The 24847-nt window shown below is 53.7% G+C and overlaps 1 protein-coding gene across 1 annotated transcript; it reads right to left on the reverse strand.

The window, feature by feature from the left end:
• Positions 1-5367: 5367 nt before the first annotated feature.
• Positions 5368-24810, reverse strand: BEAN1 (brain expressed associated with NEDD4 1; the record flags this gene model as incomplete). The annotated part of the gene is made up of 5 exons (XM_079759754.1): positions 5368-5662; positions 6584-6728; positions 11710-11928; positions 11983-12020; positions 24746-24810. 5 exons carry the CDS (start codon positions 24808-24810, stop codon positions 5368-5370), a joined length of 762 nt encoding a protein of 253 aa, XP_079615880.1.
• Positions 24811-24847: the final 37 nt, after the last annotated feature.

The raw sequence follows: 24847 nt of genomic DNA on the forward strand, positions 1-24847 counted from the left end.
CTGGAAGGATAGCCAGAAACTGCAGAGCAGGGCAGGAAGAAGGAAGAACGGGTTGCAGGGCTGAGAGGGAATGGACCTGCGAATGTATCTTTTGCATGACGCTGACTCCTAGAGCCACCGTAACGGTTTCACGTTACCCCCTCCCCCAAATGAACAATTAAGGTCAACTGGGATGTAGGGGGAACTGAGAGTGGAATATAGACACACTGTCAAGCCGTAACAGTTTCACAAGTGAATAGCAACCACACTGGCTGGGAAAGAAAACAATATTATGGTTATGGGAGATAATTAGTTGCAGGGGAAGGAGTGAAAGGGAATTCTTTGTACTATTTTGAATGTTTTCTCTAAAGTCTAAAATTAGTTAAAAATAACTCCATGAGGAAAAAAAACAGAATGCAACACTATAAATGTTAAAATTCCACATTTTAAATGTATGTACATGTAGGAAAGAAAGGCTGAAGGAATTGCACCAACACCATAATTTTGGGTATCTCCAATGGTGGACGTTGTGATTTTTTGCTTTTGCTGCCATTCATCTGTATTTTCTGAGTTTTCTACTCCTTTGATGGTTTTATTTGATGGGTCCTGGGAAACAGTGGAGAACAAGACAAAGTATCTCATGGAGCTTACATTTTAGTGGGGGACATGGAACATGAGTGAATACATTTAAAATAGCTTGGTGCAGAAAATTCACCCAAGTTGATGTGATGGGGAGATTGGTGGCCAGGAAGGTCTCTCCCAGAAGGGGACATTTAAGGTAAGAGGTGAGGAACCAGAAAGAGAAGGGCTGGGGTATGGAGAGGGAGGGGCAGAGGGAGCCGTGGGCAGAGGCTGCGAGGTTGGGGTGGCTGAGCTTGGTTAGGGCCTGGAGGAAGGCAGGTGGGCTGGGGCGGGGCGGGGGGGGGGGGGGAGGAAGGGGCACGGATGAGCTCGGAAGGATGGTGAGGGGCTGAGCCTGGGGCCTGGTTTGGCCTTGGGAGCCCCTGGAGGGAACTGAGCATATGAGGTTTTTTTTTTAAAAATTGATTCCAGAGAGAGGAAGGAAGAGGGAGAGAGAGAGAGAGAAACATCAGTGATGAGGGGCAGCCAGCAGCCTGTGGTGTCCACAGCCATTGCTCCTGTGTGAGAATGAAGGCAGGGCAGGCAGCAGAACCAAGAGCCAACACACCTGACCGTGTTCTCGGGCCCCAAGGGCCAGCTGCGCCTGAAGCTGGAATGATCACGGACAATTTAGGCACATGAGCCGATAAATAGCCTTTCTTGTTTAAGTTGGGGTTCTGCCTCTTGAAATTGACTAACAGGCTCAGAGCCTGTCAGTGAGTGGAGGGCCCCCCACTTCCAGGGCTGTCTACCCCCACTCCACCCTGTAGTTCAGCTTCCAGCTTTGTGGCAGGTCACGGACCAGGCAGCCAGCAGCCATAGGGCAGAAGGTAGGGCAGACCTGGGATGCCTTGGAGAGATGCTGAGCAGGCACAGCTGGGCTACGACCCTGTGGGCAAAGGCAGGCCCCGCCCCCAGCCAGGCAATTGGTCCTGATAGAGTTCACGTGGGCTTGGGGAGGTGCCACGTGAGGTCAAGCCGCGAGGTCAAGCCGCGAGGTCAAGCTGTAAGGTCAAGCCAAGCAGAGCCCAGGAAGGAAGACTCGCTCTCCCACGAGGACGCTGCGGGTCCTTCCATTGCTCACAGCCAGAACCTGGCCAGTCATCAGGTCAGTCACCTGAGAGGAGAGTGGATGGCCTTGGAGTGTGTATGTGGGACCTCTGAGTGTGCAAGGGGCGCTCGTGTGTGTGTGTGCACCAGAGCCGTCTAAGCAGACGCACACAAAACCGTGGGTGCTGTGAGCTGAGCGAAGCTACATTCAGTGTGTTCAGGGTGTCTCCAGGAGCAGGGTGTGGGACCCCCACGAGTGGACGTGCAGGGGGCTTGGCCAGCCGCGGACGGCCATACTTTGTACCAACCCTCCTTCCTCCTTCTCTCGCGTGATTTCTGCTGCTCGTGTGGCGTGCTACTGGTGCCCTGTGCAAAGACCTTGGAACACGCCGTGTCCACACACGCCGGCCCATTGTGATAGCCTCACATGCCGTCAGCTGCAGCTCCCCTTTCTGAAGACTGTGGCGAGAGGAGGCCACCCAGCCTGCACAAGGGTCCCTCCTCAGCCCCCACCCCTCAGGCCCCTGGCAGAGAGAGGTCAGCCTTGTTTGCAGAAGGACCTTGAATGCGGTGCCCTATGTGGCCACAGGGCGTGTCGTGGATAGAGGAGGCAGGAAAAGCCGAGCCCAACAGTCCCCTGTGCCAGTGGGACCCTGAGTGTGCTTGTCGTTGGAACGGGGTGTCAGTGTAGGGTGCTACAGTCATTCCCAGGAGGAGGGGCCCCAGAACACGGAGGTGGCCCCTGAGCCATGCACACTGGTGTTCAGGACAGAGGAGTGATTATATCGCATATAGAGATGGGGCTTAGGCAGCAGGCTGTGCCCAGAGATGCTGGGGGGAGGGGGGGCGCGCTATTCCTGAAAATGGAATTCTTGAATGGGTTAAACCTCATGGAACATCCCAAGGGTGGAAGGCAAGTTTCGTCTACAACTCTGAGTGACCTTGGACAGTGGGTTTGAACGTGGGACAAGGGAATTTGCTCGTTCTTCAGGTGTAGGTTCATTTGCTTTGAACAGTGGCAGCAGGTGGCCAGCGGGTGGGTTCATTTGCTTTGAGCAGTGGCAGCAGGTGGCCAGCAGGTGGCAGTGTGGGCTTGGAGCGGGACTGATGGAAGCAGGACTCTTGTTAAGTCACTGACTACCCACATACTCAATATTCGGTCCAACAGGAACATGGCCAGGCTTCAGTGGGCGCTAATTTTGAGAGAAGAATGTATTTTCAGTTTGATGTTGATTCCTGTTTCCTTTCCTTAGAAGTTTCAGGTGGCACAAGCCCCCCCTTAGATACCATGTTACTTTTTTATTTTGAAATTTTAAAATAAATCTTGTTGAAAGTATTCATAGACGTTCCCTTTCCCTGCATTGACCTCTTCTAGCCCACCCCGCCCCAGTTACTTCTTGCAACACTTTTTACTGAGATGATGTATTTATTTCGAACACAGAAAAGATCCACTGTTGCTTAAATAGCGCTTAATCCAGGAGCAAGAAAAGCTGTTCACCTTCCAACACTGATGAGTACATAGGGGGTGCCCCCCGGCCCCCCACCTACAGCACTCTTAAGGGTTGCAGAAGCAGGATGGGTTTCACCCCTGGAGTGCATGTAAAGCTATACAGTACAGCAGACAGATAATTTTTTTGCCTGAAAAAAACAACAACAGTACAAGTAAACCACAAGGTGACAGAACTGCTTGTAAACAAGGTCCCTACTCCACGTGGAGCCAGAAGCTCCAGGTGCTGCCGAACCTTTGACCGGATTCCTTTCAGTCCTGCACGGACAAAAATACTGGTTCTGTACAAAATAAAATTCACAATTGCCATTCATGCTAGCCCTCTTCTTAAGAATGGGGTTAGTGAGTTGTTTTAGCCCTTTGTGGGGTGGGGGAGAAGATGGAGAAGGGGTGTTTGGTGTTGAAGGACGGGCGAGGGAGGCAGAGTGGACTTGAGGTCTCTGCTCCCTGCCGCTGGTGATGCTGGTGGGACCCTCCTCAGAGGTTCCCAGCTGCCCCCCTCTGGCAGGCTGGGTGTTCAGGGGTCCTCTCTGCTACCTGCCCGGTCTCTGATGGAAACTGCTGGACCTCATGCGCCAACATCGGGGCCTCTCTACCCCACAGGCGTCCTTCTGTGGCGCCCGGCATCAAGGCCGAGGTGCAACCACTGGTCCTCGCGGCGGCGTGAGGGGGGTCGCGTTGCCCTACATTGTCTCTGCCAACACCCCAGAGGGCGGTACCAGCTCCTGGGGCCTGGCTCCAGCCCCTGTAAGCTCAGGCCGTCTGGGCCCATCTTTAGCGAGGGGCCGCCCCTGCGTCTCAGAGCCCTTATGTTCTTTGAAGATGCTCAGTCCTGGGAAGTGGCTGGACTGGTAGGGGGGCAGCTGCGACCCCTGACCACCATGGCACACCCACCAGGAGCCCTGCTCATCCCTGTGGGTCAGGGCGGGGGCTCCCGAGATAACTGGGCTGGCACTGCCAGGCTGAGGGCACTCGGTTTGGTGAGGGCAGAGAGGGCTGCAAGGGCCTCCAGGGGGTGCCTGAGCCCCGCAGGCCCGTGTCCGCACCTCGTAAGTGGCAGATGGTGATGTGGCTCTGATGCCCTGGACTTGGTAGAGGCTCAGTGGGTAGCTGAGTCCCACTGAGACCTGTCCCACCAACCAGGGGACAGGCAGCCCTTGGAGGGGGTGGGCAGACAGCTGACCTGTGACGGTCAGGCTGTTTCTAGAGACAGAATCAGAGTTTGGGCACCGCCTGCCAGGCGAGGGCAGGGGCAAACAGGCCCGGGAGGGGCGGGAGCAAGCTCTAGCCCCTTCTGCACCTCTCTCCTCCCATGCTGTCTGTAAGTCATGACCGGCAGGCTGCGGGGGGACGGGAGGTAGGGAGAGCTTCCTTTTGAATGAAACCTTCACAGATGAGTTTGCATGGTGCGTGTGAGGGGGGGGGCGTCTGTGTATGTGTCTTCACATGTGTGAGGCATGTTTGAATGTGTATGTACACATGGGTATTCAGTGTGTATATGTCTGTGTGTATAAGTTGTATTATATGTGTGCATGTAGGAGTGCTGTGTGTGCGCGCAAGAATTTGTGTGTGTGTGTTTGTGTGTGCATGAGTTTGTGTGTGTATGTCTATGTGTGCATGAGTTTGTATGCATGTGTTTCTGTGTGTGTGTATGAGTTTGTGTCCGTGTGTGCGTGTGTGTATGTGTGCGTGTGTGTATGTGTGCATGAGTTTGTGTGCGTGCATGTGTTTCTCTGTGTGCATGAGTTTGTGTGTGCGTGCACGTGTTTCTGTGTGTGTATGAGTTTGTGTCTGTGTGCGTGTGTGTATGTATGTGTGCATGTGTGTGCGTGTGTGTATGTGTGTGTGTGTATGTGTGCATGCATGTGTTTCTGTGTGTGTGCATGAGTTTGTGTGCGTGCATGTGTTTCTGTGTGTGTGCATGAGTTTGTGTGCGTGCATGTGTTTCTGTGTGTGTGCATGAGTTTGTGTGTACGTGCATGTGTTTCTGTGTGTGTGTGCATGAGTTTGTGTGTGCGTGCATGTGTTTCTGTGTGTGTGTATGAGTTTGTGTCTGTGTGCGTGTGTGTCTGTGTGCGTGTGTGTATGTGTGCGTGTGTGTGCGCGCGCGTGTGTGTGCGTGTGTGTATGTGTGCGTGCACGCGCTCCCCTGTGTTCCCGAAAGGTCTTCCTCAGCCCCTAGGGACTGGCAGGCCGTGACCTGCTGGCACTCACACAATCATCTCTGGGCTGGAAGCCAGGCTTCCTTTTGGGGTCGGTGGGCCCTGGAGGCCGCTTGGCTCCGGTTCTGAGCCTGGCAGTGGCAGCCGGCTCAGTGGAGGGCAAGGCCCCCCCACAGCCTCGTAAGGGGGCAGGGCGTCCACGGAGACGGTGTGGAGGTCGCTGTGCGCCGGCTGGTGTCCGCCGGGGCTGTGGCCGCCCTCGGTGTCCATCAGTGAGTAGGGTGGGGGCGCCTCCGTGGGGAGGTACAGCTGAGTGGCCCCTGGCCCCGTGCACTCTTCGTAGCTAGAGAGAAGGAAGGGGCTCCCTCAGGGCCTGGGGCCTGGCCCTCGGGCGGGTGTGGGTCTTTCCCCAGAGCTGGGAGCCTGCGCTCATGGCGGCTCCAGGGACACCTCTCCACCCCACAGAACCAGGAGACCGAGATTCTGGTCCGGGCTCCGCCGCGTGTTCTGTGTGAACTCCGCGAGCGGGTCTCTGAGCGCCGGGTCGCAGGTGGCTCCGAGCAGCAGGGTGCTGGGCACCAAACGTCTCCCGCTGGCCCCTGAGTGTGGGCGGAGCTGCCTGGAGCAGCCCCAGGCACCCTGATCTGAAGTCTCTCCAAAGTGGCCCTTCCAGCCCCCGGGCCCCTCTGAGCCTGAGGTGCGGGCTGAACCGCGCCCTCTGGCGGGAGGGCACGTGCACTGCCCCTCCCCGCGCCTGGGAGCGGAGGGAGAAGGGAAGCCGGAGGGCTGAGGGTCCCCTGGAGGAGAGTGAAGGATCAAGTACTAGCCGGAGGGTGGCTGCTGGAGGGTGACCTGCCGGAGGGTGGCTGCAGGAGAGGACCTAGAGGAGAATTCGCCAATGGGACAGGGCCGCCCGATGGCCCTGAGTGCAGTTTGGATGCACTGACCCCGTCCCAGAGGATGGGCTTTGGGCTTTGGGGGCACAAACGAGGGGGCTGGGGCCTGGACCCTCCAGCCCACCCCTTCGCCCCGGCCTGAACGGGCTGAGCTTTCTCTTTCCTCTTAAGTGTCTCCTGCGGCATCTCTGAGTCAGACCCTGCCTCCCTGGGACCTGCTTGGTCAGGAGGTGAGAGATGGTCACACCCGCTGAGCAGATGTTTTCTGCACCTGTGCCCCTTGGGGAGGTGTTGCTATTTCCCATGGGGGGGGGGCATTGTGCCCAGAGCCCCACCCTCTCACACCCTCTCCCCAGGAGGCCTCCTACCTTGGTGGAGCATCCATGTGCAGCCAGTGCAGCCTGCTGGCCTCCGCCTCCCGGTGAGAGCTGCCAGCGGGTGCGAGCCGGTCTCCCCGGAGGCTGCAGGCGCACTGCATCCCGCGGCTGCAGGGGGAGGAGCGCTCCTGGGAGTCTGCAGGGAACAGACATTCGGCCTGGGCCTCAGCGACCCCCCAGAATGTGGCAGCCCAGTACTGAGCAGTGCGTGATGAGCTTTGGTAGACGTGGTACTGGGGCTGTGGGAACGGAGCAGCCTGACCCAGCCTGGGGTCAGGGAGGGCTTCCTGGAGGAGGTGCTCCCAGAGCTGAGTCTTGTTTAGGATTTAGCCAGGGGAAGGGGGCAGGCTGGGCAGAGGGAACAGAACAGCTCAAGCCACGGAAGGAAAGAAAGAGTGTGGTGTGAGCAGGAAGCTTTGAGCGGTGGAGAGGGTCTGGGGCGTGACAAGGGGGCAAGAGGCTGTCCGGGAACGCGGGCTACAGAGGTCTCTGGGGTCAGGCCTCCCTACTCCCTGCTCCCAACCGCACACTCTTCCCTTAGGTCAGTGGTCGGCAAACTCATTAGCCAACAGCGCCAAATATCAACAGTACAACGATTGAAATTTATTTTGAGAGCCAAATTTTTTAAACTTAAACTTCTTCTAACGCCACTTCTTCGAAATAGACTCGCCCAGGCCGTGGCATTTTGTGGAAGAGCCACACTCAAGGGGCCAAAGAGCCGCATGTGGCTCGCGAGCCGCAGTTTGCCGACCACGGCCTTAAGCTATCCCAGGGAGAAAGGGTCTTCTGTGATGAATTCTAGTGACTCAGTATACCGCTTTCTCTTCTGGGTATGTATGTATGTATGTATTATTTTTTAAAAAATAATTCTTTATTGTTGAAAGTATTTCTTCTGGGGTTTTGACCACATACTAGCACCTCAAAGGCTCCGAAAAGTCCTGCAGCTGAGGAACACATTCAGTTGTGTGCTTCTCCAGCATTTGACCACAGGATCTTATTTCCTTCTATCTAATGACACTGCATGGGAAATGCTGGTGGAGCACAACCTTCACATTCTACAGCTGAGGTTCAGAGAGGCTTGGGGACCTGCCCGAGGCCACACAGCAACTTACTGACAGGGCCAGGGGCCGCTGGCCGTCCTGGCTCCTCAGCCTGTTAGCTCGCCACCTCCCCATTTCTGACAAGACTCCAGGTGGCTAGGGGCAAGTGGGAGCTGCAAAAATGGCTGAGCCCTGACCGGTGTGGTTCAGTGGATAGAGCGTCAGCTTGCAGACTGAAGGGTCCCAGGTTCGATCCCGGTCAAGGGCATGTACCTTGGTTTTGGGCACATCCCTAGGAGGGGGTGTGCAGGAGGCAGCTGATGGATGCTTCTCTCTCATCGATGTTTCTAACTCTCTATCCCTCTCCCTTCCTCTCTGTAAAAATTAAAGTATATTTTAAAAAAATGGCTGAGACTTGAGGTCTCCCCAACACCAAAGGCCTCCCAGGTGGCTCGTCCCCCCAGAGGGCAGGGCTCAGCATCAGGGCGGGGCTCATCTGGGGTTGGGCTTATGACCTTTCTTTGAGGTCACCCCCTGGCCACCCCCACTCTATAGAGTAAGAAACGGAGGCTCAGGGTAACTCTAAAGGCTGCTCTTTCCACGCCCGCCCCTAAGCTCTTCTCCCCGCTCTAGGGGCAATGGCGAGTGGAAAAACATGGATGCAAAACTCTCTGCATTTACACCGCGTGGGGAGGCGTCGCCTCAGGGCAGCGAGAAGGCGCCCGGGAGGAGACATGCCACGGGTGCCAGCCGGGCTCTGTCCGGATGACGGGACCACGGCCCTTATTTTCTGCTTTATACTTCCTGTATCTAAGGGTTTTTCCACCACGAACTCACATTGCTTTTATAGTAGGACAAAGGAGCCCAGTACCGTGCCGTGGAAGGGAGCGGGAATGAGCTCTGCTTCTCTTCAGGGCTTCAGCGGAGGGTGGGTCTGGGAGGACTTGGGGAAGAAGCTGAGGGAGGAGACAAGCAGGAGACAGCAGGGCGGCGGCCACCAGGGCGCTGGGCTCTGGCGCGGGCCTGTCCCTGCCGGCGTCGTCGGGGAGGATCCCACCTGCTGCCCGGACCTCGGGAAAGCAAGGCTGTTCCGGGCCTGCGTGGTGGGGGGGGCGGAGGAGGGGGGCCCTGGTGGGCAGGACCGCCCACACGGCCGTCCACCCCTCTCCTTGGGCTGCTTTTCCTGGGCCTCCCAGGGAAACCGAGGCTGCTCTTGGCGCTCCCGTGGCTGTCACTCAGTCACAGTTCAGCCACGCTGGATGCCGTGGAGGACACCTCGGAGCTGCCAGGCCGGCGGCCGGCAGGTGGGGGCGCCAGCCTACGTGGCCTGGGAGCAGGTGTTCGAGGGGAAAGATAATGGAAATCGTCACCACTTACTGAGCACGGACTCACTAGCCGGGTGCTGTCTAGCTTAGTCCTCGCAATAACCTTTGGGGGTGGGTCCTGTGTACCCATTTCACAGATGACTCACTGTAGGTACACAGAGGCTCAGCACCTTGCCTGAGGTTGTTCAGTAAGAACGGAAGATGAGGGCCGTTTTGGACACCCTGCGTGTGAGGCGGCCGTGGGGCCCAGGGGAAGAGGTCTCGGGGACGCCTGGGGGCAGGGTCTGGAGCGAGGATGGTGGGTGGTCCTGAGGCTGCCGTGGGTATAGAGAGAGGACCCAGGGCCCCGGCTCCGGCTCTGAGGACCTTGATGCTTTCCTCCTCAGGCAACAGGAACCCCCCCAAAAGTCTGGGAGTGGAAGGAGAGAGACGGAGAGTCTGTGCCTGGGGCCAGGGAAGGGGGTGTTTGAGGACAGAGGGATCCCCAGTGCCAACAGGTCAGAGCTCGGTGCTCTGCCCACAGCGGCACCCAGTGTGCTTTTCCTCTCTCCCCTGGCGTCTTTCTAAGGCTTCTGGCAGCCCCACCCCCCTGCACCCCCAGGAGGCTGGAGGAAGGTGTGGGGGCATCAGCACCTCCAGGCTCCCCACTGAGGCCCCAGGGAGGTGCCACAGCCACAGCTGAGACCAGAAATGGCTAGGGAGGTAGGAGCCCCACAGAGGGGTCCCCACAGCAACAAGGCTGCAGGGTGCTGACAGCAGGCGTGGGGTAGCAAAGGCCGGGCTGTGACCTCCTGTCACTCTCCCTGCTCTGGAGGTCAGGGCTAGGTGTCACTCGTGTGGCAATGGCGCTGGGGCCCCAACAAAGGGGTGCCCCCGGGCCCAGCTCTCCTCAAGGCCACGGTTGACCGCTCAGACTTGAGCTTGGGAACTACTGCGGACCCTTCGCCACGTTCTGAGTACCAGGCTCAGGCTTGGGGGCTTCTAGGCCCTTCCACAAGTTGTCCAGTTTCCCGGCCTTTACAATGGGCGGACGCCGTTCCTGCTGCGAGGAGGGAACAAGGTGGTTCCTTTCCTTGCCCACAGAGCACTTGTTCTGGGTCAGGTCCTGTGCTGGGCTGTGGGCCCACGTGGAGGGGAGCTTTGTGCAGGCCCTGCTGTCACTGGCGCCACACAGCCATCCGGCGGCAGGGCCACTGGAGGAGGAGGGACAGTGCCAGGACGGTGCAGGGAGGAGGGTCCAACTCAATCGGGGAGGGAGGAGTGGGGGGGGGGGCAGAGACTCTCCCAAAAGGAGAGAGCATCTGAGCCCGGTCTGGAAGGACAAGCAAGCTTTTGTCGGTTGGGGCAGTATGGGGAATGGCATCCTGGACGTAGGGATGCAGAGGTGCAGAGGTGGGCAGGAGCTTGAAGGAGGTGCTCTTTCTGTCCTGTAGGAGGAGAGAGCCTCGGGCCCTGCCTGGCTCTGGAGCCTCCAAGCACTTACTCTGCGGTGTGCATGGCGCCCCCTGGGGTCAGGCCACTCCACAGGCCTGCTTTTCCCTGTCTCGGGAGAAGCCCTGCAGGCCGCAGGGCAGGCTCTTCCCGCCCTTGAAGGTCGTCTGAGAATTAAATACCGCGGGGTTCCTTCCTCTGCTTTTAAGTCCCTGGCCCTTCCGGGAAGGAGAGAGCCGGGGGGGGGGGGGGGGGCCTGCATTCTGTGAAAGGTGGGGCACCCTCGGCAGGCGGGCACTTTGGGACTGGGCAGCCCAAGAGTTCACCACCAGCTCTGTCGTGAGGGTGACCCTGTGACGGGGATGGTCTCAAGTCAGTTCTACTTGCACTTTGCAGGCTCGTCATTCATTCACTCGTCACTCAGCCCATGCATTTATCCATCCACGTATTCATTTACCCACTCGTCCCATCCGACACCCCACCTAGCCACTCCCCTATCCTCCTATCCATCTTTCCATCCATCCACCCACCCACTCACACATCCCACCCAACCCACACATCTAACCCCCATCCAGCCAGCCATCTACCTCTCCATTCATCCATTTCTTCCATCCCCCCATTTAGCTATCCATCCCTCATCCCAGCCCTCATCCCTTTCTCCAACAATCCATTGATCCATCCACTCACTCACCCCACACCTCCCCGCACCTCTTCACCTCTTCATCCCCCTACCACAGTGGTCGGCAACCTCATTAGTCAACAGAGCCAAATATCAACAGGACAACAATTGAAATTGCTTTGGAGAGCCAAATTTTTTAAACTTAAACTACATAGGTAGGTACACTGTTATTAACTTAATTAGGGTACTCCTAAGCTGGCCTTTGCTAAAAACTCAAGGGGCCAAAAGAGCCGCATGTGGCTCGCGAGCCGTAGTTTGCCGACCACTGCCCTACCAGATGACCCTCCCACCCCACTCACCTATGCCTTTCTCCATCCATCCCTCCATCCCTCCATCCCTCCATCCCGGCACCACCTGGACCAGCTGTCAGTACAGCCTGGGCCAACAGTGGGCGGGGCTGGGGAATAGCCACCTGTCTCCCCTCTGACCGGCAGCCCCACCCTGGGCAGACACCCAGGCTCCTCGCGCCTTTGAGGACATCATGGTGAGCATCTGTGAGCTCTTCCCGCTCACCCAAGACCTCAGGATGCCTTCCCTGCCCACCCTCCCCCTCCCACGGCAGAGCGGCCGCCTCCTTGATGCGTCCTGGGTTGCAGTCGCCATTGGATGGAGGGCCAGGCCCTGAGAGGGGCAGCAGCTCACCTGGGCCATCCTCGGAGTCTCCACGGTAGTGGCGGTGGCGGCGGGGCGGGTGCCGGGCCTGCCTGTCCCAGCGCATGCTGCCCAGCATGATGGTGACGCAGGAGATGGTGATGACCAATCCTATGACTACACTTGCCATAATTATAGGAGACACAAACACACTTTTCTTCCCCAAGTTCTCTAGTTCAGCGTAGAAGTGGTTGGTATGGTTGGGCCAACCTATTGGGAGCAAAAAGAGAGGATTCTGAGCTGCGGCACAGACCTGGCACACACCTTCCTCCTCCACCCCGCTGCCCGGGAGGTAGGCATCCCTGGCCCAGTGGAGGAGACTCTGAGGTCAGGACCAGACACTCTCTCCTGGCCGCTCTTCCAGGGAGGAGGGGCGCAGAGTCCCGAAGGAGCCTAGGGCAGCAGGATCTGACCTCCCCTCCGCTCCTCTGCAGTCTCTGGCCTAGGAGCTCACCTAACGCAGGGATAGGAAAAGGGAAGCTCAGAGAGGGCAATGGGCTTGCCCAGGGTCACACAGTGAATGAGTGAACCCAAGACTCAGTGCTAGACAAGGACTCTCCTCCCCCGAGACACAAGGTTAAAGGGTCAGCAGTTCTTCACCAAGGTCTTGGGAAGGACTCTGGGGGATGCACAGGAAGATGGAGAATGAGGACCAACTTTGCTGGCCTCCAGCCATGGCCTTCCGCCTCAGGGCTGAAACCTACCCAGGGGACTCCGGGGCAATCAGACAGGCCTTGGCTGTGGGCTCAACTGCCCCAGACATGCGGTGCTGGGGGTTGGATCAGATCAGGGAAGGCTTCCCGGAGGAAGTGAAGCCGGGAGGCATTCTGGACAGGGGGAGATTGGGACAAAGGCCCAGAGGTGGGGAGGGACTCCTAGGAAGGGGCGTGGCGTGGTGGGAGCATGGAACAGTTCCTCAGCGTGTAATTCACGGACCGTGGATTCCTGAAAACATTACGGGGTGTTTTGGGGACGAGCCCTTGATCTCCTAAACCTCCCAGATTCCTTAGAAGCCCTGGTTGTCTTGGCACCCAGGTCTTTTATTCACCAACATCCGTGTCCTGAGTAGGTGGATGGCCCCAGGGTCCTCGGGGAGAAGGGTCCCTCCTTGGCCACCTTCCTTGGGGGGGATCCCAGAGCTCCTCCATCAGAGCCGATCTGCACCTTAGGCTCTGGCGACGTAAGACACAGATGGTCCTGGGTTCAAACCCTAGCCCTCCCTCCAGCAGGTGGTGCCCTCTGAGTAATTCACATTTCGGAACCTCTGTCGCGTCACCTGTAGAATGGGAGCAGTGATCTCTGCTATGAACTAATGAAAGCACACTGGCTAGCAGGATGCCTGTACACAGTAGGTGCTCAATACATAACAGTGAAAGCTGCAAATTATAAAAAGAGACCTCAGTGTGAAAGGCAGAACGGTGAAGCTTTAGGAGGAAAACCTGGGAGAACACCTTCCTGACCTCGGATGTCTTAAACAGGATACAGAGGCACCAACCATGAACAACTGGAAGGTTTTGGAAGAAGACTTTTTAAATATATTCACCAGCGGCAACCTGCCCCGGATCACTGGAGAAGGCTTACCAGGGAGGTATCTGTTTGCACAGGCGTCTGGAACTGGTTGGGGGATCCCAAGACGCAAAAGGGTCCTTCTTCACTTCTCTGTGCAATCATCCATTTTTCTCCATTAGCTGTTTCACGCTAATAGGTCTGCTCTTTGGGGAAAACCCAAGAGAGCAGTTGCAGCATCCATTACCGCCGTTCAATGTCACACAGTATCAACAGAGTATCATGTGCCTTGGGATGACACAGGAAGTGAATTTTGAAACCTAGCCCTCATGGTCAAGGAGGGGACCTAGAACAGCCTTTCTTCAAATAAGTGATAAGGAGAATGCCCTGCAGGGTTCCTTTTCAGCAGCGGACAGGAAACGTGCGGTATTTACCCAGGCTGTCTTCTCAGGGGGGCTCACATTCCCCGCGCCCGGGTCCCTCTGATTACCTGTCTTTCAGGGTGAGTGTTGCTGTAGTACTTTTCATCCTGCAAAGACTTTTGCAGATGAAGTATCGTGCTTGGCGACTGGATTAAACTTAGAAACAGACCCTCATTCAGGTTCCTTTTTTTATTTTTTTAAATCAGGTTTTTGCATTCTACTCTAAATCAAAGCCAGTGTTAGACAGAGGGAAAATAATTGTGCATACCTTTCTCTTCCGGCATTATTTCACCGGCTTGCCATCCCCAGCGCTCTTGTGACAAGACAGGGGTCTAGAGCTGGGCCTTTCATTCATTCATGTGCACTTAAAAATATCCTACTGCAAGAGAATGTGCTGAGATGGAGCAGAAACTGGTATTGTTAAACCAGCGACTGAAGTTCAGCCACTATGGTGGTTATAGAAATTAGCGCAGTGTTTTTACTTAAGGCTCAAGATAATTTATAATTTAAAAGAATCCCAAGAACACGCCACAGGTTTCTGAATCTACAAATTCCGTTCTACACTGCATATTGTCTGGGAATTGGATAGTCGTGCTGTTTTAAATAATTGGATTTTACACTTGGTATGAATGCCAGTGTGCTGGTGTCAAGCAGCTATAACTGGTCATTTTACTCCTTCACAAGAGTAAGGAGGGCGCGATGCCACAGAGCTACTATTTTCATTGTTTATTAGAGAGTGTTGGTGACATGCTATGCGCTTATAGCCACATGTACTATGAGAGTCCTTAAACTATGGAGATCATTGTTGAGATTTTAAAGCATGGGAGGTACCTTTCTAACTTGAAAAACATATGAGATTTTGGAAAATGTTTAAAGTATTTTATGAGCAATCCTTTAAATTTCATTTAACCTAGAACCTGAAATTTCAATAACAGACAAAACCTCTTTAACAAGGCTGCCATTCCACTGAACAGGTGCCCACCTTGGCTTTCATCGATATAAATTTTTAATCTTGGAGGTGAAGTAGTAAAGCCCTCGTTCTTAAGAACTCCAAGAGAGTGTTCCATAATCTTATCTTCTGTATTATTGCCTGTAAAGTTTAAGGTTAAACATGAGTAAAGTAAATAATTATACATAACACTTGATAAATGTTATATCTAAAAAGTTAAGAACATCTGTTAATCCAAAGATACCATTATGAGAGTGAAAAGGCAATCCAAAAAGAGGGAGACATTTTCCACAGTAATGTATCCAACAGAGGACTTGCATTCAGAATATAGAAAGAATTCCTATAAATCAGTAATAATAAGATCTAATAGAAAAATGGGCAAAAGAGTCAAACAATCATTGCTTCACAAAAGATGATAGCCAAGGTGCTAAACTATATGTAATCACCAGGGGAATTCAAATGAAAGCCACAGGGTGATATCTCTGCCACCCACCAGAATGGCTAAAATGAAAAAATCCAGACAATACCAAGTGCTGGCAGGATGTAGAGCAACTAGAGCTCTCAGACATGGCTGGTGGGGATATGAATTGGCACAGTTACTCTGGAAAACTGTTTAACTCTAGCTATTAAAGCCAAACACACTCTCTCTCTCTCTCTCTCTCTCTCTCTCTCTCTCTCTCTCTCTCACTCTCTCACACACACACACACATTTTACCCTCTAACTCAGAAATGGTACTCCTCGATGGAATGCATTCTCCAACAGAAATGCATCCATATATTCACCAGAAGCCGTGTCCTAAAACTGTGCATTTCAATATGGTAGCCACTAGCCACATGTAGCTAGTAATTAAAATAAAGTTTAAAATTCAGTTGCACTAGCCACTTATCAAGTGCGCAGTAGCTACACATGCCGGCCAGGGGGGTGGGGGGCTATCATGGACAGTGAAGACAGAACATTTTCATTATCATAGAAAGTTCTATTGGACAGCACTGTCCTAGAACATTCACAGCGGCACTACCAATTCACAGCCCCAAACCGAAGACTATTCAAATGCCCATTAAAGTAGAATGGATACGTGATTTGTGGGATACTCACACAATGGAATACTATATGGTGATGAGAATAAATGATCCACAGTTATGTTCAGTGGTATGGGTGAATCTCATAATGTAATGTTGAGCAAGGAAGCTGTGAGTTTAGTTTGTTCAGTACACCGATGACTTGTGCACCTTTCGGAAAAAAAAAAGGAAGGAAAAGAAATCCCTGATTTGTAGTGTTTGTCAATACCCCTGGTGTAAATACTCCCATCATGGTGGATTTCATGCTGACTACCAATGGTTTAACAACAGCTCAGGAAACTCCTGAATATTTAACTATTGACTCTTGTGAGCTGGCATTTCTACTAAACAAACAAACAAACAAACAAACACAAACAAAACGACTCCAGAGAATCCCCAGAAAAGGAACTCCTCAGTTCTCAGTGCAGATGTTCAGAGAGTCTCCCGGTGCCTTGGGACCCGGAGGGGGTAAGATTGCAGCAGGCAGGAGGGGAAAGGCTTGCTGGTCTGACTGTCCACTGCCTCCATGTGAGGCTGAGGGGGGCCGGTTGTGACAGCTTTCTTCTCCGGTTAACAGTTTTAGTTTCAAAAGAGGGCTGTTCCTTCCCCGGGAACAGTGGGCTCCGTGTGGAAAGAGCACTTTATGTGGCATCCGGCTGGGCGCTTCCGAGTGTTAGCCACAAACGTGCTGTGTGACCTGGTCAGTCCCATTCTGCATCTGAGTGTCTGCGTCTGTGGTGTTGGGGTAGAGTCCCAGGGCAAATCCCAGAGGGCCAGCAGGTGACCTCTTATAGCCAGTCTACAAGAACCTGTTTTAGGAAGTCATGCCATCCTGGGCCTGTGTTGAGGTCTGACAAAAGGCTGGCACTGCCGAGAACCTGCCACAGTGCCTGGCAGCAAGCTCTGGTCTCTCTGTGGTAGGTCAAACCTGGCATCAAACGAAAAGGCTGGCACGACTGTTTCCATTTTACAGATGAGCACATTGAGGTTTCTGGATGTTCAGATTCCACAGCCGGCGTCAGTGCCAGGTTGTACTTGAACCCAAGCGCTGTCTCCCAGTCTCACTGACTCTGAGGGAGACCCACGCCCACCCACACGCTCTGCCAGGCTGCGATCACTGCCAGCCTGTGGACAGCCTGGGAGCTGCCCCGCTCTTGCCCCCGACCTCCTGAGCTCTGACCCTAATCACTGGTGCTTGTTTTTCCTTCTAGGGACTTTCCCCTTTGCCCCTCCCAATGGGCAGGGGGTAGGGCTGTGGACACTCAGAGAGCCCTACCCTAAGTCTTCCAGGTTTGAATGGGAGATCTTGGTATCTTCGCGTGTACCGAGCAGGATCATTTGCGAGCTAGGAAAGTTAAAGCGATTCCCCGGTCGGTGCCTGAATTCCCAGAGCAGGTCTAGGTCTGGGAGGGAGGCGTTAAGGGGCCCGCTCTGCGTCCATTGCAGAAATGTGCGAGGGCGTCGGCTGCATCTCGAGTCATGCACTTGCCGGTTGTTCAATAAGCACGCATTGAAGCAGTGATTTCCAGGTTGGGTCTGAAGAGAGGGCCCCGATTGGGGCGAAGTCAGAAATGCCAACCTGTTGACCCAATTCGGAAACCCCAGGATTTCCTTGGGCAGTTGGCAGAGCTGGGTGTGTTGGAGGAGAATTGAGGGTCACCCCCCCCCTCCCAGATTTCTGGCCCTAGAGACTGAAATGTCTGGTGTCCTAAACCAGGACAGCAACATCAAGCAACAGTGGCTTGGAGGGGAAGACAAAGACTTCTGTTCGGGACAGGCTGACCTTGAGGTGTCGGGGTGGGGGATTCCCAGGGGAGACAGGCCAAGGAAGGAACCAGAAACTCAGGCAGAAGCTGGGGCGGGGGTGGGGGAGAGGGCAGCGGAAGCTGCCGCTTAAGGCAGTGAGGTTGAGGGGGTCTGGAGGGAGTGAGAAGGCCAGGGGCCAGGTTGGAGCCGTGGGGGCGGGTGCAGGAAGATCCACCCGCCCCCATCAGCCCAGCCGGCCAGAGGAGAACCCTGGGGGCTCAGAGTCATCGACAACGTTGAAGTGACCAGCAGGGTCACAGGTAGCCAAGGACTGGAAATGCTGGGAGGAACTGGGCGACGCAGAAATCAATGAGGTGTTCGGCGGGGGTGCCGCAGGGCGCCCAGTGAGCACAGCGGATACAGGCTGGGAGGAAAGGGAAGGAGGTGGTCAGACAACGTGGGAAGAGTTGGGCAGAAACGGAGAGAGATGAGGGAGGCAGGGGAGGCCCCAAAGCCCCCCAGCAGCTGGCCTGCCGTTGCCTGGGACCTGCTGCCGATGAAATCTGAGTGGACCCCCACCTGCAGGCAGATGGGAGCAGAACTGCTCTGGCTGAAGCAATGGGGGGTGCAGGGCCTAGGGCTCTGCCCACCTGGGCTCACCCTCCCCTCCAAGGAGTGTCACCAAGCCCTGGAGCCCTCCAGAAGTGGGCATGCAGAGGGCTGTGGAGGCCTCTACTAGTGCAGATGGGCAGGGCTCTGAAGGGCCTGGCTTGACCTCAGAAGGTTCTGGAAAGCCCTCCACACTCTGCCCATCTCCACTCCCAGTGGCTCATAGGGGCGAGGACATGACCCCCTTAAGCTCTCTGTGGGGCGGATGTCTGTGGGCTCTGCCGTGCCCCTGGGTGGCAGCCTTTCCCCCTGGCATGGGGCTTGGACTTGGATTTCCTGATAAGGCACCACAGCCGCGGTGACAACAGTAACAACAAAGTATTGAGTTCGTACTGTGTATTAGCAACGATCTTAGCTCTTGACCTGAGCCCTCCTTGGGTACCCCAGGTGGCCAGCAGCCAGACTGGGCACCCCTACCTCCCCAAACACCCCTCTTTGCACAGTGACCCACTGCCACCTTATTCCCCTGGGGCATGCCTGGTGATCCCACCCAGACAGGCTGCGCCAGCGCCCCCTACCCCCTACTGCTACAGCCCCTTGATGTTCAAAGATTTAATAATTAGGGTTTCAACCATTTGGAAGAAAGACCGCAACCCCAAGAAGCGTGACATGTAACCTGTGGTAGGAATTTGGACAGACAGCGGTGAGTGGGGGTGAACCTGGGAGAGGAATGATGGCAAGTAGATAAATGGGGTGAAGGTGGGGTCCCTGATTCCACACAGACTTACAGTCCCAACTCACCCAGGAAAAGGGACGGGAGTCCATGCTTCATTAGATGAAATGAATTAGGAGATGAGGCCTCCCCGTGGGGATGCGCCAGGGAGGGTTTCCTTAGGACAGTGAATGCCAAGGAGCGTGTTCTGTGCAGCCCCAGTCCTGTGAGATGTTCCTTGTGGTCAATTAAATTTGGGAAGACCACTGGGCTTTCTCATTCCTATGGAAGCCTTACAACACACATCACCACATTAAAGGCTCTGAAAAGTCCTGCAATAGCAAAACCTTCTTGTGTCACCCAGCATTTCCCATGCTCGTTTGGTTATGGAAAATTTTATATATATTTACTAGAGGCCTGGGGCACGGATTCGTGCACCGGTGAGGCCCCTTGGCCTGGCCTGCACCCTCTCGCAATCCAGGACCCCTCTGGGGATGTCAGACTCCTGGTTTCGGCCCGATCCCCGCAGGCCAGGCTGAGGGACCCCCACTGGTGCACGAATCCATGCACCGGGCCTCTAGTATGCACATAAGATTTTTTGTTAATCTCTTCTTGCCCTCCCTCCTTCCCCCTTCCCTCTGAGATTCATCAGTCTGTTCCATGTTTCCATGCCTGTGCATTGAGTGTCTGCCTCCTGGTGGTCAGTGTGCGTCATAGCTATTGGTTGAACAGTTGAACGGTTGAACGGTTGAATGGTCGGCTTGTTGCTTAGGCTTTTATATATATAGATTTTTATTGATTTCGGAGAAGAAGGGAGAGGGAGGGAGAGATAGAAACATCAATGATGAGAGAGAACCATTGATTGGCTGCCTCCTGCACACCCTACGCTGGGGATTGAGCCTGTAACCTGGGCATGTGCCCCAACCGGGAATCAAACTGTGACCTCCTGGTTCATAGGTTGATGCTCAACCACTGAGCAACGTTGGCCAGGCAGCCATGGAAAAATTTTTTTAAAGTAACCTCGTTAATATTTCTCAGTGGAGCCACGATCCACACGTTGGGAAGTAATGATACAGACAAACTGACAAAAATGAGATGTCTCTTGCAGACATCAGGGGTCTTATGCGTGGCCCTCCCCGCACCCATCATACCACATCCACCCCTGGAGCTCTCTGGCCAAACATTCTAGCGCTGTTCTCTGTAACCCCAACTCCAACGTCTGCCCTCGCCTGGCCATGAGCCACAGAAGGATGCAGAAGGAAACTTACTGGGGCAGACATCTCTGAGAGACATCTTGGAGCAGAAGGGTGAATGGGTCCGCCCACACAGCTCTGACTCTTCACCTGCAGAGACAGAAACAGACAGATGACAGGGTGCCCGCACAGCACCCACCGGCCTTGCAGGCTGTGAGCTCATGTCCCCTGGGCTGTCAGCCTCAGGGGAGAGGATGGTGACTTTGAGAGCAAGTGCCCATTCTGGCTGGGGGCCGGGGGAGCTCTGGGCTGCAGAGTATGGGGTGCTAGAGCAGGGATAAGGCAAATTTGTGCTGGGGTCTCCAGGGTGGGTGAAATATCTCTCCTGGGTGGACCCTTGATTGGGAATAGATGTCATGGAGTTCTCCGGACTCATGAACCTGTGAGATCCCACTGCCTCAGTCAACTGCCACAGGCCATGGCATCCTGGGCATCTTATAGCTGTTGGGACTAGATGGACCCTTAAAGACCAGCCCAATGTCCTCATTTTTAAAAATTTAATTTAAAACAATTTTTAGAATTATTTTTATTTTTTAAAATATATTTTATTGATTTTTTTTTTTTTTTACAGAGAGGAAGGGTGAGAGATAGAGAGTTAGAAACATTGATGAGAGAGAAACATCGATCAACTGCCTCCTACACATCCCAACTGGGGATGTGCCCGCAACCAAGGTACATGCCCTTGACCGGAATCGAACCTGGGACCCTTCAGTCCACAGGCAGATGCTCTATCCACTGAGCAAAACTGGCTAGGGCTAGAATTATTTTTAAATCTTTATTGTTGAAAGTATTACATATGTCCCCTTTTCCTCCCCATTGACTCCCTCCAGCCAGCCCCATCCCCACCCCCCCACTCTGCCCCAGGCCTTCAGCACCCTATTGTCTATGTCCATGGGTTATGCATTCAAAGTCATTGGTTGATTACCTCCCACCCACCCACCCTCCCCGCCTTCCCTCTGAGATTCCACACACTGTTCCATGCTTCCATGTCTCTGGGTCCATTCCATTCATCAGTTTATTTTGTAACTTAGATTCCACATATGAGTGCCATCATGTGATACTTGTCTTTCTCTGACGGACTCATTTCACTCAGCATGATACTCTCCAGGTCCCTCCATGCTGTCTCAAAGGGGAAGAGATTCTTCTTTTTTACTGCTGCATAGTATTCCATGGTGTAAATGTACCACAGCTTTTTTATCCGCTCATCTATTGATGAGCACTTGGGCTGATTCCAGATCTTAGCTATTGTAAATTACACTGCTATGAACACAGGGGTGCATACATTCTTTCTGATTGGTGCTTCGGGTTTCTTGGGATATATTCCTAGAAGTGGGATCACTGGGTCAAATGGCAGTTCCATATTTAATTTTTTTAGGAAACTCCATACTGTTTTCCATAATGGCTGCACCAGTCTGCATTCCCACCAGCAGTGTACTAGGGTTCCCTTTTCTCCACATCCTCGCCAGCCCTTGTCATTTGTTGATTTGTTGATGGTAGCCATTCTGACAGGTGTACCTCACTGTCATTTTGATTTTTATCTCTCAGATGATTAGTGACTTTGAGCATTTTTTTCATATGTCTCTTGGCCTTCTGTATGTCCTCTATGGAGAAGTGTCTATTTATGTCCTTTGCCCATTTTAAAAAAATATATTTTATTGATTTTTTTACAGAGAGGAAGGGAGAGGGATAGAGAGTTAGAAACACTGATGAGAGAGAAACATCAATTAGCTGCCTCCTGCACACCCCCTACTGGGGATGTGCCTGCAACCAAGGTATATGCCCTTGACTGGAATCGAACCTGGGACCTTTCAGTCTGCAGGCCAACACTCTATCCACTGAGCCAAACCAGTTTCGGCCCTTTGCCCATTTTTTAAGTGGATTGTTTGTCTTCCTTTTGTTAAGTTGTATGAGTTCCTTGTATATTTTGGATATTAACCCTTTATCAGATGTATCATTGGCAAATACGTTCTCCCATACAGTGGGCTCTTTTTTCCTTTTGTTGATGGTTTCTTTTGCTGTGCAGAAGCTTTTTATTTTGATGTAGTGCCATTTGTTTATTTTCTCCTTAGTTTCCTTTGCCTTAGGAGATTTATCTGTAAACATAGTGCTACTAGAAGATGTCTGAGATTTTGCTGCCTATGGTTTCTCCTAGAATTTTTATGGTTTCATGACTTACATTTAAGTCTTTTATTCATTTTGAGTTTACTCTTGTATATGGTATAAGTTGGTGGTATAGATTCATTTTTTTTGCATGTATCTGTCCAATTTTCCCAACACCATTTATTGAAGAGACTCTCTTGACTCCATTGTATGCTCTTGCCTCCTTTGTCAAATATTAATTGAGCATAATGGCTTGGGTTAATTTCTGGGGTCTCTGTTCTGTTCCATTGATCTATATGCCTGTTCTTTGTGCCGGTACCAGGCTGTTTTGATTATGGTGGCTTTGTAATATAACTTGAAGTTTGATATTATGTTTCCTCCAATTTTTTCTTTCTCAAAATTGTTGCAGCTATTCAGGGTCTTTTTTGGAATATTTGTTTTAGATCTGTGAAATATGCCATTGGTATTTTAATAGGGATTGTATTGAATCTAGAGATTGCCTTGGGTAGTGTGGACATTTTAATGATGTTGCTTCTACCAATCCATGAACAGGGTATATTCTTCCACTTGTTTATATCTTCTTCTTTTTTTAAAAAAAATATATTTTATTGATTTTTTACAGAGAGGAAGAGAGAGGGATAGAGAGCTAGAAACATCGATGAGAGAGAAACATCGATCAGCTGCCTCTTGCACACCCCCTACTGGGGATGTGCCCACAACCAAGGTACATGCCTTTGACCGGAATCGAACCTGGGACCCTTGAGTCCGCAGGCCGACGCTCTATCCACTGAGCCAAACCGGTTTCGGCTATATCTTCTTCTATCTCTTTTTTCAACGTCCTGTAGTTTTCTAAGTACAGGTCTTATGTCTCCTTGGTTAAGTTTATTCCTAAGTATCTTACATTTTTTTCCTTATTTGAGGAAGTTTATTGCTACATTTTTGCAATACTGGATGAGGCACCACTATCTCCTGCTCCTCCAACATCTCAATACAAAAGACAACAATCAAGGGTGACAGTGAAATTAAGATAAAAAATGACAAAAGCCGAGGCTTTAGAGACAAGGGCTAGTCTATGTGTAGAAAGTTGTCAATGGTTTAGTTCAGCCTCACAAATAGGAACCTCTTTTCCGGTTAGGACGTCTCCCAGGACTTAGAGCAGCGCCTTGGACGCCCTCCTCAGCCGGGGTGCCCGGGCTCAGCGAGTGAAAGGACAGAGCAGGACAGCACAAAATGTACTGTACCCTCCATCCTGTGTAGCTATGTATAGGACTCCTTTTTCTTAGAAAACTGCGAGAATGTAACAGTTGCATAAACCTGCCAATAGGAATGTAGAGAAGTAGACTCAGTCCAAATTAGGCAAGCCGCACAGTTACATCCCCCCTCCCCCCATGTAACCAGACCCCTGCCCCTGCCCCCTGACCAATTAACGGGGCCACAAACGTTCCCCCTGCCCACTGCTTTGGACCCCCTTTAAAGCCTTTGTTTTCCCAAGGCTCCTCCCTCTCCCCACCTCGCTGCTGCGCTGGTGTGTGTGTGAGTATGGGACTGAGCTCAAGCTAGCTTGAATACAGACTCTTTGCTTTTGCATCGGACTCGTCTGGTTCCCTGGTGGTTATTCTGGGCATAACAGGAGAAGCCCACAGGGGTGAGGGGTGGGCCGAGCTGGTCAGGGTCCAGGCCTCCAGGCCATCCCGCCCCGCTCAATGCGGTCACAGTCCCTCACACTCAATAAAAGTGAGGGAGCAAACGGGTCAGCCTGCCTAGAGGCAAAGCGCTCAGGGCCCAGCTGCCTCTCCTGAGCCCCGTTTCCCAGCCGGGGAGGACCAGCCCGCTCCTCACACCTCTGAGACCCTAACGCCCCCGCCACCGAAGGCGACCACGACCTCAGAACCGCCTGCCTGAGCTGCGCTGTGCCCCTCCCCTCCAGGCCACGCGTGGGCCGGTCCTGGGCCACAGTCTCCGCTCCGCAGGGGGCAGCACCCAAACAGCAGCTTCCTTCTAACCAGAGCCGACCCTCAGCACACGCACCAGGGAATTTCACGCTGAACACGGTGACAGCAAGGTGACTCAGGCAGTGGAGTGACCCGCGGGCTGTGGAATGCAATGCACTGTACAGCTGTCCCTCCTGCAAGCTGGGAGCACGTGTTGTGTGGAATTCTAAAGGCAGAGCCTGGACAGGACCCGATGGAGGGCGGCCTGAGAAGGCGATGCAGAGGAGCAGTCACCTGCAAGGCTGGCGGGTGTGTCTTTGCAGCGCGGGGGGAGGGGGAGGGGGTGTCAGGGCAGGGCGGTAGGGAATAATGAGCACCACCAAGCGCTGTGTGGACAGCGCACACCCCCATCCCCCCCCCCCCCCCCCGCATTAAGGCGCGACACGCCGGAAGCCCACCCCACCCCAAAGGCTGGGCCCTGGGCTCCATCTCACAGCCGGCAGGGCTCTGGGACACGGCAGAGGAGTTTTAAAAGGCAACGCGTTCCCTCTGGGAGGGGCACCGAGACCCCGGGGCTGCGCACTGGGTCGCCTACACACTACCGCGAGGCCGGGCTCTGGGTCAGTGGCAGGGAAGCCCAGCAGCTTAGAGGGAGAGCCAGGCAGGCCGGCGGTCTGTGCCGGCGTTAGAGAAGGCGCACGCACATGCGCGCACACATGCACGCGCGCATGCACACACACCTGGACACGCGCAGGCGCGCGCACTGCGCCATGGCGCTGTCGCGCTGTCGCAGCAGCAATGGCATTTCTGTATGAAGCTGTGCTACTCGACAGCACAGAGCC

This window comes from Cnephaeus nilssonii, assembly GCF_951640355.1.
Source record: "Cnephaeus nilssonii genome assembly, chromosome: 20".
Classification (NCBI taxonomy): domain Eukaryota; kingdom Metazoa; phylum Chordata; class Mammalia; order Chiroptera; family Vespertilionidae; genus Cnephaeus; species Cnephaeus nilssonii.